The sequence below is a fragment of the Psammomys obesus genome, unplaced genomic scaffold (genome assembly GCF_907164565.1).
Source record: "Psammomys obesus unplaced genomic scaffold, mPsaObe1.curated_primary_1811, whole genome shotgun sequence".
NCBI classification, from domain to species: domain Eukaryota; kingdom Metazoa; phylum Chordata; class Mammalia; order Rodentia; family Muridae; genus Psammomys; species Psammomys obesus.
This window is the reverse complement of record NW_026591086.1, coordinates 11984420-12001840: the sequence shown is the minus strand read 5'-3', so window position 1 is coordinate 12001840 and position 17421 is coordinate 11984420. Positions and strand designations below refer to the sequence as shown.

Below are 17421 nucleotides of genomic sequence, written 5' to 3'. Positions count from 1 at the left end.
CAACTCCAAATGGATCAAAGTCCTTAACGCGAGACTCAAACACCTTAATCTGTCAAAAACAAAACAAAACAAAACAAAACAAAACAAAACAAAACAAAACAAAACAGCAAAAAACCCTTCATGATTCAGGAAAAGGGAAAGATTTTCTGAAAAGAGCCCTAAGCCCACCGGAAATTACTGTAAAGACTGACAAGCAAGGTTGAATGATATCAAAATGCTTCTACACCATGAACGGAGCAACAGAGTGAAGGGACGGCCTCCAGAATAGGATGAAAAACAAAAACAAAAACTAAGCCTGAAGCCTAGTTTGTAAATGCCTTGAGAGACTTGAAGAAAGAGACGCCGGAGACAGGAGGATGGGGTTGGGGCGCACCGGTAGGTGGCGCCTGTTTCTTCCGGGCCGGGTACGATGTGCTCACAGCCTGGAATCTCAGGAATTGAGGGGAGCCCTGCAGCAAGGTCCACGCAAGTGTCACAGATCACGTCACCCTTAGTGCTGAGCCCATGAAGTCACTAGCTCCACGCTGTTGCCTAGGCTATCACGGGTCTGCATTACTGTGTGTCTGATAAAGTTGTATCACGTCCAGACTTCGCTCCAGCCTCACTTCCCCAAGCCAACTCACCCCACAGAGACTATCAGGCTCTGGGTGCAGCCCCAGGGAGTTGGCTCTGAAGTTGTGGGAAGGGAGCGCTGCCTTATCAGTGTTTCAGCCGGGCGGCCTTCAGGTGACACAGGTCCAGTGGCTCTTCCGCGGCGTGCAGGCTCTGGCTCGGGCAGAATATTTGTTCCTAATCAGACACGCAAGTTCCTATGCCCCACATGGACAATAAGGCGCACACTGAACATTTCATAGCACCTGGACTGAGGTTTAAGATGTGAACTTTTGGATCACTAGGCCATTGGCTTTGTAACTTTTGGGGTACTATCTAATTGGGGGCTCAATCAGTCTTCTCCCTCATATGACAATGTATTCTAGCACAAAAACCATCCTTTCTCAAAGACCCCCTTGTAGATTTGTCCGTTTGCACTGAAGTCCCGTCGCCGTGGTCTGCAGTGAAGGTGCAAAGCCTTGGTGACTGTGGGCTGCGGGCTCGCCTTCCATTCCACGGTTGCAGGGGTGGTCTCGGCTCCGCTTAACTTCCTCTGTCAACCGGAGGAAGCAATGTTTTCACTCACAGGCTTCCTGGATCCAATGACAGCATCTGTGTGGCAAGCACCTAAATGCCAGGGGGCGTCAGTGAGGGTAAAGCCACAGCGGAAAACTGCCTTTTGTAGGGGGCGGGAGGGGGGAAACTCCGGGTCAGTCAGCCAGAACCATTCTCCTTCCTTTGACCTTGCATTTCGAATCTCATCCCTTGCCGCGCTTTTCCCAAACGGCATTAAGACAAAAACAAACAACCAACCAACCAAACAACAACTCCCCGACCCGCAGACATAAAAAAAAAAAAAAAAACCAACCGAAAAACCCCGACGGGTGAAAGTCAAGCAGAACGCGCCTCCGGTTGCAGCCGGCGTCGGGGGGAGGAGCGCCGAGAGGCTGCGGAGGAGGAGGAGGAGGAGCGGCGGGCGGGCGGGCGCGCGGGCACGAGCGCGAGCAGACACACACACGCGCGCCGCCGCCGCCGCCGCCGCAGCCCTCGGCTTCCGCGCCTGGAAACCTCAGCGACCGCGCCGCTGCTCCCCGGCTCTGCGCCGCCGCCCCTCCCGCGAGGCCAGCGGGGAAGCGCAGCGGGGACTCGGGGCCTCCGGGAGGTGGTGGTGGTGGGGGAGAACCTGTGACCCCCCGCGCGGGAGCGGCGGGGCGGGGCGGGGCGGGGTGGGGTGGGGGACCGGGAGAAGATGGCGACGTCGGGAAGCGAACCCCAAGCTTTCGCGCCCGCCCTCTCGGTGACCGCCCTGCACCCGCATCTGCACCCGCACCACCAGCATCACGGAGGAGGCGCGGGCGGCGCGGGCGGCTTCAACCTGCCCTTGAACCGCGGTCTGGAGCGCGCGCTGGAGGAGGCGGCCAACTCTGGGGGCTTGAACCTGAGCGCCAGGAAGCTGAAGGAGTTTCCCAGGACCGCAGCCCCGGGGCACGACCTCTCGGACACGGTTCAGGCAGGTGAGACGGGGCCGGGGCTGGCCGTGCTCGTGCGGGGCGGGAGCACCTTTCCGCCGGGGCCCGAGGGGGCTGCAGCGCGCACGGCGGGCTGCAGCCTGGCGGGCGCGGTGGCCCCCTCGGCCCCGCGAGCCGCGAGCGTGGTGCGGGAGCGCAGGGATGCGCCTGGCGCGCGGGAAGTGGGAGATCCCGGGCGGGCCCCGAGCCGTCTCCGTGGAAGCCTTCTGCGTCCTGGCGAAGGGGAGGGGAAGCCCAGACAAAGGTGGCCGGCCCTGGGCCAGCCTCGTCCTCTCCCGAGGAGTGTCGCGGCCCCGGGGCCACCGCGCCGCGCGACCGTGGCTCGCCGAAGCCCGAGAGGCGGTGCCAGCCTTGGTTCTGCGCCTGTGCGAGCAGAGCCTGGTGGCTGGCTCTCCGCCCACGCATTTCGGTTCCCTCCGCCGGGTCTCCCCAACTAACCGGGCCTTTGCGGGGCCGGGGGGGGGGGGGGCGGCGGTCCTGCCAGGGAAGCGTGGCGTGGTGAATGAAAAGTAATTAAAGTGAGCCTGCTTGCCAGTGCGAGCCCGGCAAGTTGTAACTCGCGCCAAAGAGCAGCCGGCTTCTTCAAGCTGTGTCATGTGTTGACATAGTTCGGAGATGGGTGCTTTCCCTTCGGTAGTCCGGAGTTGTGGGAGCGGATCCATAAACAGGAAGGAGGGTGGTGGAAAAGGGTTGGGGCCTCGGGATCCGTGCACATCTGACTTGGTTCCCGACCATCCGGTTCCGCTCTTTGCGGGACACTGTGTACCCCGGCGAGCGCCTCTCATTTCCAGGCACAGTGGGTGCCCCATTTTTGAGCCACTGCCTAGACCCCCAAGGCTGTCATTGCCTCTTCCGACGTGCGTCACGTCTCTGGATTTCTGGGTTGCGAAGACTCTCGGGTCAGGGTCTTTCAGCTTCCCTTTCTGAAGGAAGACTAGGGGGCGGGGCAGGAGAGCCAGCCGTGGCTTTCGGAGGCTACGTCTCCTCTCTCGTCTCTCTCGTTAATTCCGTAAACATTCATCTGGCGGCCAACTGAAGATTTAGATGGAGTTCCGAATCCGCTGGAGGCCAGAAACACTCCTCAGGGGTCATTAAACGGTGATATTTGGATTTGAGGATTGTCAGGAAATGGGCAAGCAAGCAAGCAGACGGGGAATTCCAGAACTCGGTTCTCAGCAGCTGGAGAGGCTCTTGATAGGACCTCATTGTTGCGGCTTCTCAAGTAGAAATTAGAATCTAGGAGTCGCCAGAATCGCCCTATACTCGTTTCCTCCTGCCGTAGTTGGAACGGCTGGGTACTGCAGAGTAGAGCCAGCACGACCAATGCTGACACCTTTGTGTTCAGTAGCAGGCTTCGAGTTTTTCCAGCACTAAGATATTGTTGAGGATTGCTCCCGAAGCTGGATAAAGTAGGCGTGTGTGCTGTGCTATTGTTTCTTTGCGAATACCGTTGCTTTAAAAGTTGTTGTTGGTGTCCATCTTTCAGTTACAACCCCTACCAGCGGTTGCTGCTTGTGAAAGTGTCCTCCCGGTTTTCCTTGGTTGTGTTCGGAGGGTTTTGCAGGCGTTTAATTAGGAGTTTTACAGATATTTAATGCTCCTAAGATTCCTAACTACTTAAAATTAAATGGCTTCATGTTACTTCTGTAGGCTAAAACGTATGGGGGCAGAAGAGGAGAAAGGATCCCAGCTACTCAGGACAGAGACAGGTAGATCACAGTGTCAAGGGCTGCCTGGACTACAGAGATGTAGGCACGTCAGGCAATATCATAAAGAGAAGAAAGGGTAGCCAAAGAGCCAGTTGTTCTATGTAAATACTTTAATATTCACATGTGTTGAGCAGGACTGATTTCTTTGGCTCACGTCAAAGCTGAGTATAGGCACACATTCCTCTCTCTCCCTGTTCTCCATAAATATTTAGGGTGGACATGGGGACTATACCTGTGATCCCAGGAGTTGGAGGCCAGTCTGGATTTACCAGTGAATTCCCAGCCATCCCGGGGTTACCGGGTGAGGCCCTGACTCAGTCCTCATACCTCCACGCCCCCACGCCCCTCAAAGAATATATTTAATTGAGCACTTTTCTTTATGTGTTAGAGCAACAAAGCAAAATAGAGACATTCAGTGGGTGGTGTTGACATTTCCTACACATGAGGAGTTCAGGGAGTTGATGAGTGTTTGGTAATAATAAACCCCACACAGATGGTGCTTTCTCTTAGGCTCAAGCAGAATATCCAAGCATGGCATATGAAGATCTTTTAAACCTTTCCACAAGTTTTTTTTCTGGGTAGTAGGGATTATAGAAAGCCCCTTCTCTTTGTTATCCTTTCATGGATCACAGACCAGTTGGTGTGTGTCCTGTAACATGTAGCTTTTCCAGCAGCCACTTCTGCAGACAGCTTCCTATGCTTGGGCAACGCGGCGCAGCTGAACGGAGATGTGAAGTCAAGGATGAGAGGCCCAGAGCTGCTCAGTAGAAGTCTAGGCCCTTGTCACCCAAATGCCTGCACTTCACTCTTATAAAAAACAAAACAAAACAGAACATAAAACAAAACCAAAACAAAGAGCCTTTGCTTCTACTTTGAGACTGTTCATTTACCCGAATTTCAGTCTAAACAGCATTTGTTGCGCAATGGCAGGCAGTCTGTGAGTAGGCTTTTTGAGAAGTGGATGGGGACAGTGGTGCAGGTGTTACTGGCCTGGCCCAGATTAGAACTGATGTGTGGGCATGGTACTGCTTGGCTAACTGTGAAGTACTTTGTATCAGGAGCTCAGTTGGACCCTCATTTCCATGTGTAGAGACCGACCTGGAGACAAGCAAGGCACCATGCTGAGAATCATACCCCTCCTAAGGCACGCACTGGGGATTTGAATCCGGAAGGCTTCTCTCTAGTGTTCCTGTTCTGACCATCTCCTGCTGGCCAGAGTGTGATGGTGGACTGGGGTAGAACTTGGGAGGCTTCTTGGAGGTTCATCCCATAGACATTCATCCATTCACCCATTCCCATGAAGTTTTCACTCTGATTTGAGGAATGGATTAGGAGATAAACAAAACAGTTTATCTTTCAAGATGAGTAAGAGGGTTTTTTGGATGCATGTCATATCTTTGTTTTCTAAACACAAGGGCTGGTTCACATGGACTTGAGGTTGCTCACAACAAGAGCACATAATGAGTGTCGTAAGTATAAACAGAAGCACGCCATTGGACCTGATGAGAAGAAAATTCCCTCTGGTGTTGATTTATTACCTAGAATCAGTTCAGATACAGAAGTTCAAAAGGGTGTTTGTATGACTAAGTGAATTGAAAAGAAAAGAAATCTGAGAGTGGCTGTCTGCATGAGGCTCAGGAAAATAAAAAAGAAAACCCTTACACAGGACTTTGGAAATTGGTATCGTTTAGCCAGGGCTGATGGCATGTGCCTGGAATCCCAGCACTTGAGGGGTGTAGGGGGTTTAGGAGTTTAAGGTCATCTGTCAGTACACGGTGAGTTCGAGGACAGCCTGAGCTTTATGAGACTATGCCTTAAAAAAGGTTTGTACTGTGACTGAGCAGTGGAGTCTGTCATTATCAGTGTCTTAACTGAGACTACGAGGGAAATGGAGGGCTTGTCTAGCTCTGTGGCATAAATAGTTACTGAGGCTGGACCTGATGGAACAGGCCTGTTGATCCCAGCTACTCAGGACGAAGACAGGTGCATCACAGTTTCAAGGCCCTGCTGGAACTACAAAGCGAGGTCAGAGCCATTCTAGGGGGAACTTAGAGCTTGTCTCAAAACTGAAACTAAAAAGAGCTTGGCCTATCGCTAGGTGGTAGAGTACTGCAAACATGTGTGAGACGCTAGGCCGAATACTTCAGGCCCTGTAGCACTCTGTGCAGGTGCCCTACCATTGTGCTACCCTACACCCGCCCCCCCCCCCCCATGTGTATTTTTTGTGTTTGATCGGGGAGTGGAGCTGCAAAGTGTAAGACATGAAAAGCAAAGTGGAAGGTTCAGGAAGCCACCGGAGCCCCACAGGGCAAGTGAATGGTCAGACAGCACCAGGCACTGGGCGAAGCCCGCAGAGTGGGAAAGGCTTCTGTGGCAGAGGTTAGGATGGCCTTCAGGGCTTGCAGGGTGGATGTGGGTGGACATGACCACGAGCGTTCTGTGGCTGGAAAGATGAATCTAGGACGGGGAGGGAGAACTGTCGTTAAAAGAAGAGAGCGTATTTAGGCCTGTCCCCTGGCCATGTCTGCTCACCCCACCTTACAGTGGTCCAGAGCCCAGAGTTTCTGTGATCTGTTGTTTGAGGGCTGTGGGATTCGGCAGCATCCCACCCTCTCCTGCCTGACAGTACCTCTCTTTAGTGTCTGTGAAGATTCAAGACCCCGGGGCAGGCTTGTGTGCAGCAAGTCGACTTCCCCTACCCCACCCCCACCCTGTAGCCGCAGAGTCCTTGGCTATAAGCATATTTTAGCCATTGGAATCCACACAGAACTTGATAATGAAATCTGGTTTTCATAACATGCCCTGTTCCGTAATTTTGGCCATGCAGATTTTTCACTGTTAAATATAGTGAACCATTTAAAACCGCATTTTCTTTTTTCTTTTTTTTTCTTTTTGGTTTTTCAGGATAGTATTTCTCTGTGTGGCCGTGACTGTCCTGGAACTCATTCTGTAGACCAGGTTGGCCTCAAACTTAGTGAGTCCCAGGAAAGGCAGAGCTACACAGAGAAGCCCTGTCTCACCCTCCATCCTCACTCCCACCCCACCCCCAACAAAGCAGACAAAAACTTGCAGTCTTCCTTGGATATATCTAGTTTTAAATTGTTTTTCCGCTGTTTAATTGGTTTGTTGGTTATTGATGACATTATTTTATTAGTCACTTATTCTTTTAAATTTTTAATAATTTTTAGGGAATTTTATACATGTATATAATATATTTATATTCACCCCATTACTTTCTCCTTTGCCCTGCCCGTCTGCCTGAACCCCTTCTTCCCAGTGCGCTCCTCCTCTTCTAATTCCATGACGTTTTGTGTGTAACCCCTGAATTTAATTAGTGTTGACGGTTGGTGCTGTAGCCACCGTAAGGTTGCCCGTGCTCCGTTAGACACTCCCCGTGCTCCCGTAGTCCTCTTAGCGTGCTTGTCCGCCCTGTGCAGTTCAGATGCTCCTCTGTTCAGGAATCTGTACCCTTTCCCTTCCTTTCCATGTTTTCTTCTGCTGCTGATTAATTTCTTCCCTGTCCAGGCCAAGAGGACTTCTGCTCTTGAGGCTGCTCCAGCACTGTGATTCAGGACGCACGGTGGGTCTGAATCACGGCCACATGGACTCTCCCCTGTGGTGTGGCCTGGGAGGCCCTACCAACATGGGTGTTAGATTGCTTGGTTGAAGAGCCAGCAGCGTACACATGCTTCCAGCACACACGGAGAGGCCAGGAAGCTGGTCCATCATGAAAGAGTGGCCCAAAGCTGTTGATCTGGTCTTTGAACTGACTCTTTTGGAGATTTTTTTTGGTGAGGCCTGGTACCATTTCATTCCCTTTTTGCTGGTTCTTCTTAGGCTAAAGTTTGCCTCATACCCAACGATTGAACACTTTTAATTTCAGGTGTTGACTAAGAGTTTTTCTGAGTTTCCAAGGCAAGGAAAACTTTTCTACCTCATTGGTTAGTAACTCTGTGCCGTCAGTATTTAAAGGATACGTAGACAGACGCCTTATAGAGTTCTTTTCTTTTCCTTGCTGAGACTTCTCTGCTGACACTCATTTCCATCATTGCTTTATTAAACCTAAGTCCGTTCTCTCCCCCACTTCAAGTGTGCTTTTCTGTCCGTACGTCCTGTTCTCCATATCCATCTAGAGTCTGAGTCTTTTATAGAAAATCCTCGGGTAAGCTGAGCAGTGTTTACTTCCTGTTCCTGTCTCTGTTGTCCATCTCCCCGCTCCACCTCCTACCCTCTGCCCCGTATGCTTTTGTGGAGATTCAGTGAATTAAATGGCCAAAGTGGTTATGAATGCATTACTTAAGACACAACACTTGAGCTTAGCTCTTTGAAAACTTGTATTTAGTTTTAGAGAGATAATAGCCTTGGATTAGGTAGTTGACCAATTCAGGAGCCCTCCCTGATCATGTCAGTTTGAGTGAGTTGGCGTTAACTACCATGTCAAGTTATAAAGTTATAACAGACCGAAAAGTTTTAATCGCCAGCTGGTCTCATACCTGTCATCAGGGGTTCAGGGCCAGCCTGGGCTCTAGGAGGACACCCTGTCTGAAAAACACAAAGCAACAAAAATTTGTCTGTAAGCCCTAAAACGTAACTGTGTTTCCACAGCTTGAGTGCTTTATTTAGTGAGCTAGCACAGCTCATGGGAAGCCTGGCTTCTGTCAGTTGCTACTGTTGTGTTCCATGGAAGCTGTTTATTGTGTATGTGTGGGTGTGTGTTTGAGTATGTGCATGCATGTGGAAGCTGTGTGCCGCTGGTGCTGCTGTGTTTTCCTCTGTAGCTCTTCACCTTTTGAGACAGGGCCTCTCACGGGGTCTGAGCTCACCCACTGGCCAGTGAGCTGCAGGGATCTGCCTGTGTCTGACTCCCACCTCCACCTTACTGCAGCAGGCTTATAAGTGGGCGGATGTTGGGGATTCAGGCCCTCATGCTTGCATGACAGGCGCTTCACTGCCTGAGCCATCTCCTTAACTGTGAAGTTTATTTTTGTGCCAGAACTTAGACAGGATTTTTTAAAAATAAGCTGTGAGAATTGTTCAGCAAAAACAAAAACAAAACAAAATGGAAAACAAACAAACAAACAAACAAAAACAGTCTGCAAGAAAGAAAAGGAAAAAAAGAAGTCAGGTATAGTTTAGGAAAACTGGCTTTGTCAGAGTAGTCTGACGCACGAGGCATACTTGTGCTGTTCTTCCTTCTGTTTCGAAGAGTCCAGGGGCCTGCTTCCGTTCACTTTAGTAAGAAATAAATGCATTTGGAAACCATGAAGTAACTGAGAAGAAAGTGAGATTGTTTACATGAACAGAAAGTTGACAGTTGTGAGAATTGGACTGCTTTTGCATATTTCAGGATCTGTGGAAAAGGGAAAATGCGTTTAAATTTTAATGTTTTTATGCATATGAGTCTTTTGCTTAAATATATGCCTGTGTACCAGGTGTGAGCTTGGGGCCTGTCGAGGTCAGTTCTTGGGTGGGATGCCCTAGAACTGTAGTCAGAGACGATTGTGAGACACCATGTGGATTCTGGGAAATGAATCCGGGTCCTCTGCAACAACAAGTGTTCTTAACTACTGAGACAGGAAATGTATTTTTAATTAGAGTTCTGTGTGCTTACAGTTTGCCTCAGCTGTATGCTCCTATACTGGCTGAATAAGGAAGGTGTAAATAGGGAGGGATGCAAAGACAAAATGAAATCAGAGCAACAATGTTGAGTTTTCATGGGAGAAACATCTCCCCCCCCCATCCCCCCTTTCTTCTTTAAGACACAGCCTTCTTCTGTAGCTTGGGCCAGCCTGGAAATTCTCTGTATAACTTTGAACTTGATATTTGGTCCAGGCTGTCTTTCAGTTGTGATCCCCTGCTTCTGTTTCCCAATGTTGGGATTTTTTTTTTTTCAATTAGAAATTAATCGCTTTGCTGCTGATTTGATTTTGCCATAGGCAGGCGAGCTTGCTTGACTTGAAGCCAGCACACTGAACTTAGGTTGCTGGAAGTAGGTACCGGGTCTTGGGCTATTCCTTGAGGCTGGCTCCTGTAGCTCCCTCTGCTGCATGAGCCTAGAGAGAGCATGAGATAGATGACCAGGGCAAGAGCCTTTTGGAGAGCTCTGAAGTTTTCTTATCACTGGTCTCCTGTGCCCACTTTTCTCATTCTCCAGCATGGCCTCGCTTCAGCATTCCTGACCAGGCGCAGCAGTCTTGATCTCTGAACAGCGACAGTTCAAAGTTGCACTCTCAGTAGACTGCCTGCCTTGCCTCTCCTGGACCGTGTTCAGTTTGCCCTTCCACATCTTTGCTCACATGTTTCCACTCTGCCCTGCGGAATTCTGCGGGTTCAGTTCATATTTCGTGCAGTCCCTGGCCCGCCCAAAGCAAGCTGCCTTCCTGCCTGCCGGCCTCCTCTTGAGCATCCCAGCGTAGAATCAGATGCCGCACCACGGCGTATTTGTGTCATTTCCTCATGCATTTTTGTATTTCACTATCTTCTTCCTTGTGTATAGTAGCCTTCCCTCACAGAGACTTGACTTCCACGGTTTCTGTAACCCGTGGTCAGCGGCTGTCCTAAATATTAAATGGAAAAGTTTAGAAATAAGCAAGTTGTCAGCTTTGAAGTTGTGTGCTGTTCCCCAGTGGCATGATGAAACGAAGCCCCATTCTACCTCACCCTGGCTGGGGTATGAGTCATCCCTCTGCCTAACGTATCTATGCTCTGTATGCTACCAACTTGTGACTCACTCAGTAGTCTTCTTGGCAATCTGGTCAGATGATGTAGGAGAGCGCCCTTGTGTTGAGGGACCCCTCATGGAGTGTAACTCACCATCAGAGTACCTTCATCACTCATCTCACTTTGTCCTGCCGGGGTGGGTATTGTGTCATCTCAGGTCGGCACTAGTATGGTAGAATATCGTGTGTGTGTGTGTGTGTGCTTTTGTGTGTGTTGTGTTGGGGTGGAGACAGACATTTCTTGAAGGAATGGGGCTGGGAAGCTAAGTTCTGTTGGTCAAGCGCTTGTGCAGAATCAAGCCTGATGCCTGGATCTTATGTTAGAAAAGCCTGGTCGAATGATGTTCGTAACCCCAGCCCTGGAGAGGCAGAGACGGTTGGAACCCAAGCTCTCTCCAGCCAGACTAGCCTACTCGGTGAGTTCCAGGCCGGTGAGAGCCTGTGTCTTGAAAAGGGGGGGAAGAGACAGAGCAGAATCGTACCTAGGGTTGTCCTCTGGCCTCTATATCTGCAAGCCCACACATGTGCCTGTCCACACAGATGCTTATGCACACCCCACAAAAAGAAAGGCCACATTTATTACAGTATTTTTATTTTATTAGTTACTGTTCGTTTTAAATAATTATTTTCTTAGTTTTAATCGCGTGTATTTGTGTGTATCTATGTATGGGTAAGTGCAGTACACAAAGAGGCCAGAAGACAGTATTGTTGCAAGAGATATGGAGCCTGATATGGGGGCTAGGAACCAAATTCAGGTCCTCTGCAAGAGAAGCAGGTGCTCTTCACGGTGGGACCATCTCTGTAGCCCCTGTTAGTTACCATTTTTTTTTAAGTCCCACTGTGCCTCCCTTGGAAATTACACTTTGGCATGGGCATGTGCTGACAGGAAGAAGAGTTCTGTATACAGAGTTGAGCACTAGCTGTGTTTTCAACACCCACCAGGGACCTCGGGCCGGTTCCCTCAGAAGGAAAGGGGAAGTGCTCTGCTTTCCCCAGGTTTAAGTTTCTTCCTCCTGCACTGGCTTGTAAGAGTGGCTAGAGAGGGACTTTCCTGATTTGTGTGTGCACGCGCCTTGCCGGCCTAGCACAGCACAGTGAGGTAAACCACACTGCTCATGTGATGTCTCTGTCTTGCACTTAGATGCTGCACTTTCATCTGTCATCTTGGATCTACCATGAGGCTGTCCCATACTCCTGCATTGTTAGTTGATCTGCTGTCGTTCCCCCCCTCCCCCCGTGCTAGCTTTCTATGACATCCGTAAGTCAGATGACTTAGAGAAGGAATTCTGGAGATGGTGGACAGAAATGTTACGGAACCAAGCAGCAGATAAAGAAACTGGTAAATAAGACCGGCTTGTGGGGATTCAAGTCTGACTTCTAGATCCTAAGTGAGAAAATGCTGGGGAGGGTGGTGTCCTAAACTGGCAGATAAATCTGGGCGTGGTGACACAGGCCTGTAATTTCAGCACTCAGGAGTTTGAGCCTAGCTTGGGCTACACTGCATGTCTCGGGCTATCCGGAGCTATATAATGAGACCATTTAGCTAACAAAATATCAAACAGCAAATTCTTGTCTAGCTTTGGGGAGAAGGGAACCCTTATTCATACACTGTCGGTGGGAATGTGAATGAGTGCATTGCTATGGAAATCGTTGTGGAGGTTCCTCAAAAAGGGGGGGCTGAAGGGATTGTTCAGCAGTTAAGAGCACTTACCTCTCTAGTAGAGGACCAGAGTTCGGTTCCCAGCATTCCATGGTAGCTCACAACTGTCTGTAATTTCAGTTCCAGGGCATCCAGCGCCTCTGCTGATCTCTGTAGGCTCCTGCATGCGTGTGGTACACGTATGTATACTCAGGCATACGCATACATGTGTGGTATATAAAAAGTATGTTTAAAAAAAAAAACCCTAAAGAAACATGAAATGGAATCGGCGGATGCACACTTTGAGTTCACATCAGTGTAGAGCACGCCCGTGCTTATTGCAGCACTATTCATGATAGCCAAGTTAGGAACCAGCTTCGATGTCCGATAGGTAGATTTAAAAACACGACAGAGATGCATACTGGTGCCAGACCCAGACACCAAGAAGAACCGATGTCATTTGTGGGGGAAATGCACGGAACAGGAGATCATGTCAAGCAAAAGGAATCAGGCTGAAAGGTGAAATTGCTTGTTTTTCTCTCATTTCCAGAATCTAGATTTTTGAAAAAAAAAAAAAAAAAAAAAAAAAAAAAAAAAAAAAAAAAGACTGGAAAGTAGCGGTCCTGTTTGAGAAAGGGGAGGGCGTCGGCGAGGGCTGGGGCCAGCAGAGGATGACAGGGGTTTGAATAAGATCAAGTACACGATGTACAAACTTGATGATGTGATGGGGCCCATTACTGCGTACGGTGAACGTAGGTTAATAAAAGAAATGGATAAATAAAAACTAGCCAGTTTGGTGTGCCTGTGTTTCTGTGTGTGTGTGCGCGTGCGCGCCAGAGGTCTACATCGCCTGTCTTCATACTTAATACATTTTAAAAAAATTTATGAAAACATTATTTTTTTTAATTCAAAAATTTCTTCTTTAGATTTTAAAATTTTATGTGTGTGAGTGTTTTGTTTCCGTGTGTGTGTGTGCACACGCGCGCGCTCGCGAGAAACATGTGCGTGTTAGGTTAGAAGAGGGCGTCAGAGTCACTGGAATTGGAGTTACCGATGGTTTTGAGCTGCTTTGGGAATCAAGCTTTGGTCCTCTGTAAAAACAAAGTGCTCCTAACTGCAGGACCATCTCTCTAGCTCTAAAGCTGTTTTGTAAAGAACTTGCTAATAAAAAAAAAAAAAATCACACTCTATCTTATTTTTTGACCTTTAATGAATGTGAAACTCAAGCTTCAGGGATCTGTTTCTCTCAGTGCTAGCCATACAGCCACAAGTTGTGGTTTTCTGCTTTTAGGACCAGTACTCAAGTCCTCACGCTTTCATTTTTGGGCACCTATTATATATAAGGAGGGGTGGATTTTTTTTAATATTGTAGTTTTTAATGTTTTAATATCTGTCTATAGATACATGAGATGTAGTTTTATATACTTCACAGACTCTGGTGAAGAGTAAAGAATTAATGCGTTTGAAAGTGCTTTTACACATTTAAGTAGTCTCACTATCAAGTGTTAACTTGCTGATAAAGACCCTTAGCTAGAGGGGCTTTCATAGGCTAGCTCAGTGGTTAAAACCGATTCTCTTTCACTTCTAAGACTTGAGTTGGGGTCTTTGACTCTAAAAACCCTCCTTGGCCAGGTAAATCCTGACCATTGCTTTCTTTACCTGTGAAAAGGGGTAAATATTACCTGCTGAAGTTGTTGTGAGGGTGGCTATCCAGCACCATGGTGCCAGACATTGCTTCAATTTGTTTTGTTTAGTGCTTGCTGGCTGTTGTGCTTTAAGCATGTTCGGGGCTGAATCACCCTGGCCACACCTTTCTCTTGTCTTCAGAAGAAGATATGTAGAAAAAAAAACCCCTAGAACCCCTTTCCTCATATCCCTCTGTCATTAATGCTGAGGACAGTGAGTCCTGGAGGACTCTCTCAGTTGGTCAAGGTCACATAGCAAAAGTGGCGGGTGCCTGAGCCCAGCTCACCTCTCATTGCTCCGTTGCTGCTGAGTCAGGAGGCCACACGGGATGGATGGGAGGCTTCTGCCCCTTTGTAAAGGTCCCAGATCATGCTACCTTATGACAGGCCCCACAGCGATCAGCAAGTGCTCAGGAAACCTTCAAGGACATCTGGTCCAAAGCTGGGGAGGATGACTTAAGACCAACAGTAGTTACGGATTAAGCATGTTAGTTCAGGATTTTACTGCCTGTGGTTTGGGGGACTTGCACAGGCCCCTTGTGGCTTGGATTCCAAGTATTTAACGGTCTTGTTGGGTAGTCTGGTTCACAAACGGTAGGCCACAGGGTTCTTTTGGTAGCAGCCTTTGTGATTTAGGATTTGCTCTTTTCCAGGTTTCCCGTGAAAACAATGAGTTTAGTTCTCTTGCCAACCCAGGAAGGCCCGCTTAATCCCAGCAGATGCAGGCCTTTGTGTTAATGCTGAATTCTTTCTTCTTCTTCTTTGTTGTGTCTGGGGTATATGGGTGTGTGCGGGTGTGCATGTCTGTGTGGAGGACAGATGTCAACCTTGAGTGTGCTTTCTCAGGATCTGTTTGGCATCTTTTGGTAAAAGGCATGGTCCTGGAGCTCACCGATGAGGCTAGACCAGGTAGCCAGCGCACCCCAAATTTCCTCCTATCTCCACCTTCCCCAACACTGGGGTTATAAACAGGCACCTGGCCTTTTATGTGGTTCTGAGGCTTGAACTCTGGTCCACATGCTTGGCTGACATCCACTTACTGACTCATCATTTCTTTTGGGGCACACGGCCACATTTTGAAATGATACCCTGAGTCCTAAGACATGGTCATCAACCTGTGAAGCAGGTTCTTGCTTCTGGAAGATGGTTCTTTTCCTCTGGCCATCCCCAGTTTATGCTAGAGGGTCTCCATCTCCACCCCATCCTAGGTGCCTTAGTCAGTGGGGCTAAACTGGGTGTCTCTCCACCGCTGTCGGCAGCTAAGGCTGCCTTAAGTCAGGGTGCCTTGAGTTGGCTCTGGCACTTGGAGAGGCAGAAGATGTCCCGGATTGATAGACTTCCCTCTTTTTTCGTTCATTTGTAATTCAGGTCTCACCGACTAGCACAGACTGTCCTCACACTCACTATACTCTCAAGTGCTAGGATTGCAGATTATGTGCCACCCTGCCTGCTTCCATCCTTTTTAATGTTTGTTATCTTACAAATTACACATTTTAGAGCTGGAGGAAAGTTATTCAGTGTCTTTAAAGGTGATATTTGTAGTTTGTTGGCTGGGTGTGGTGGTGTACGCTTTTAATCCCAGCACTCAGGAGGGGGAGGCAGGCAGATCTCTTTGAGTTCCAGGGCAGCCTGGTCTATAAAGCGAGTTCCAGGATAGCCAAGTCAGGCTACACAGAGAAATCTTCTGTGTTGAAAACCAAAAACAGAAAAAAAAAAAAAAGAAAGAAAGAGGAAGAGGAAGAAGAAAAGAAAAGAAAAGGAAAGAAAGAAAGAAAGAAAGAAAGAAAGAAAGAAAGAAAGAAAGAAAGAAGGAAGAAATGCCCCTTCCTGCTTGGGTCCTGTGTAGATTCCTAGGGAGACACACTAGAGCTCCACAGAGTTGCCTTATGGTGGGTGACCAACAGAAGTCTAGGTCCCATGGGGACCAGTGGCTCAGTTTTCATCAATCAAGGCAGGGCTCAGAAAGTGCGAGCCTGTCATTGGCACAGTGCCCGGAGAGCTGCAGCTGCTAGGTCTTCATCCAGCTACAGACGGCATGGCACTGCACTTCCTGTGCCTCAGTTTCCTCAGGGTAAAAGGAGCATGGTGACCGTCTGCGTTCTTGTGAAGAATAAATGGTTGTGGGCGTGCGTGTGTTGTTTTAGACCGACACTGCGCACAGAATTTGCCGTCTTGAGACATCGGTAAGAGAAGCCATTCTGATAAGCCACGGAGAGATCAGCTTCCTGGAAATATTGTGACATTAACATAGCAATCTTAATACCCCGAAAGGTTGGGTGTGCAAGCTGCCAGTGCGTGGAGGTGATGTTTCTACTCTCCTGACAGACTTAGGAAGGTGGAAGTGTCCCATGCAGGCGAGAGGGACAGGGACATTTTTCTTGGTTTACACTGCCGTTCTGTCTGGTAAAGTCAGAACCAATGTTCTAGGCTTTTTGTTTGTTTGTTTTCTCCCCATTTTCCCCCTCAGCTTGACAGTGGTCTTCGGTCTGATTTGACAAAGGTATCCTGAGGGAAGTGAGTTAGTTGATGGTGAGGATTGAACCCTGGGTTCTCTGCATGTTGGGTCTGCCTTCCTGAGCCCTAAAATACATCAAGGAGCAGGGTGCTGTATTCAGCTCTTCTGTCTGGGAGATTGGGGCAAGGATGGTGGAGTCTGGCAGTACTTGACTGACCTCAGTATCAAGACTCAAACCTGTCTCCTCTTACTGTTTCGTTGAACCTTAGTCAGAAGGCATTTCATTAACTCTACCCCACCCCCGCCCAAAGATGTAGTTAAGGAAAGGCAAGGGGCTTCATCGTGTTAAGCAGTATCACTCGTGGGTCAGCATGGTTTCTACTTGGTTCCCAGCTCACCCAGCATCTTTGTTTCTGAGACGGGAACTCAGGTGATGCAAGTATACTATGAGCAAGAAAAGTGGTACCCAGTTGGACCTCAGCTCCTCAGGAAGCCCAAGAGCATCCCTTGCTTTGGCAGCATTGGAGGAATGGATGAGAGGGAGACATTTGTTATGAGACTCAACCCTAGGGCGTTGGGACAGATGAGCGTTTGGGTGTAGAGATGCTGGAGCACATCCTGGACTCTGGTTCCTAACCCATGTGACTTCCCATACCCACCTGAAGCGGTGTGCAGAGGGACTGTGTTAAAGCTGTGGAGAGTCCAGCCAGAGCCTGCTCCTGTGTGTCATGCTGTCAACTGCTTTTGTAAGAAATGAATTTCAGTTGAAGATAATGTGTTAAAAACTTCCAGTTGTAATGACTTGAAATAGTCATTTAAGAAAGGAGGAAACAATAAAAATGTAGATATATATTTATCATTTGTTTGGATATAAATGTTTCCTACTAGACTGTGTAATTTGTAACTCAGTTGATCCTTTCATTGACATCTTACTAGACTTCAATCTCTCTAATGAGAAATGAGCAAGTATCAGTTTGGTTAGAGACCAAGAAGTTCAGGATCCAGAGCCCTACAAGTGACAAGTACCCATTTTCTGAAAGTTCTCCTTCCTCCCCTCCCCTCCCCTCCCCTCCCCTCCCCTCCCCTCTCCTCCC

General features: G+C 48.7%; 1 protein-coding gene across 3 annotated transcripts in view; it reads left to right on the top strand.

Annotated features, from left to right (window-relative positions):
• The first annotated feature begins 1627 nt into the window (after positions 1-1627).
• The window catches only part of Lrch1 (leucine rich repeats and calponin homology domain containing 1), a 175625-nt gene continuing 159831 nt past the window's right edge, over positions 1628-17421 (top strand). For 2 of the 3 annotated variants that reach the window (XM_055609683.1, XM_055609682.1), the window contains exon 1: positions 1628-2105. In XM_055609683.1, coding sequence (XP_055465658.1) covers positions 1841-2105 — 265 coding nt within the window. In that variant the 5' untranslated portion in view covers positions 1628-1840. The remainder of the gene's footprint in view (positions 2106-17421) is intronic. The other variant, XM_055609681.1, reaches the window with a different exon arrangement.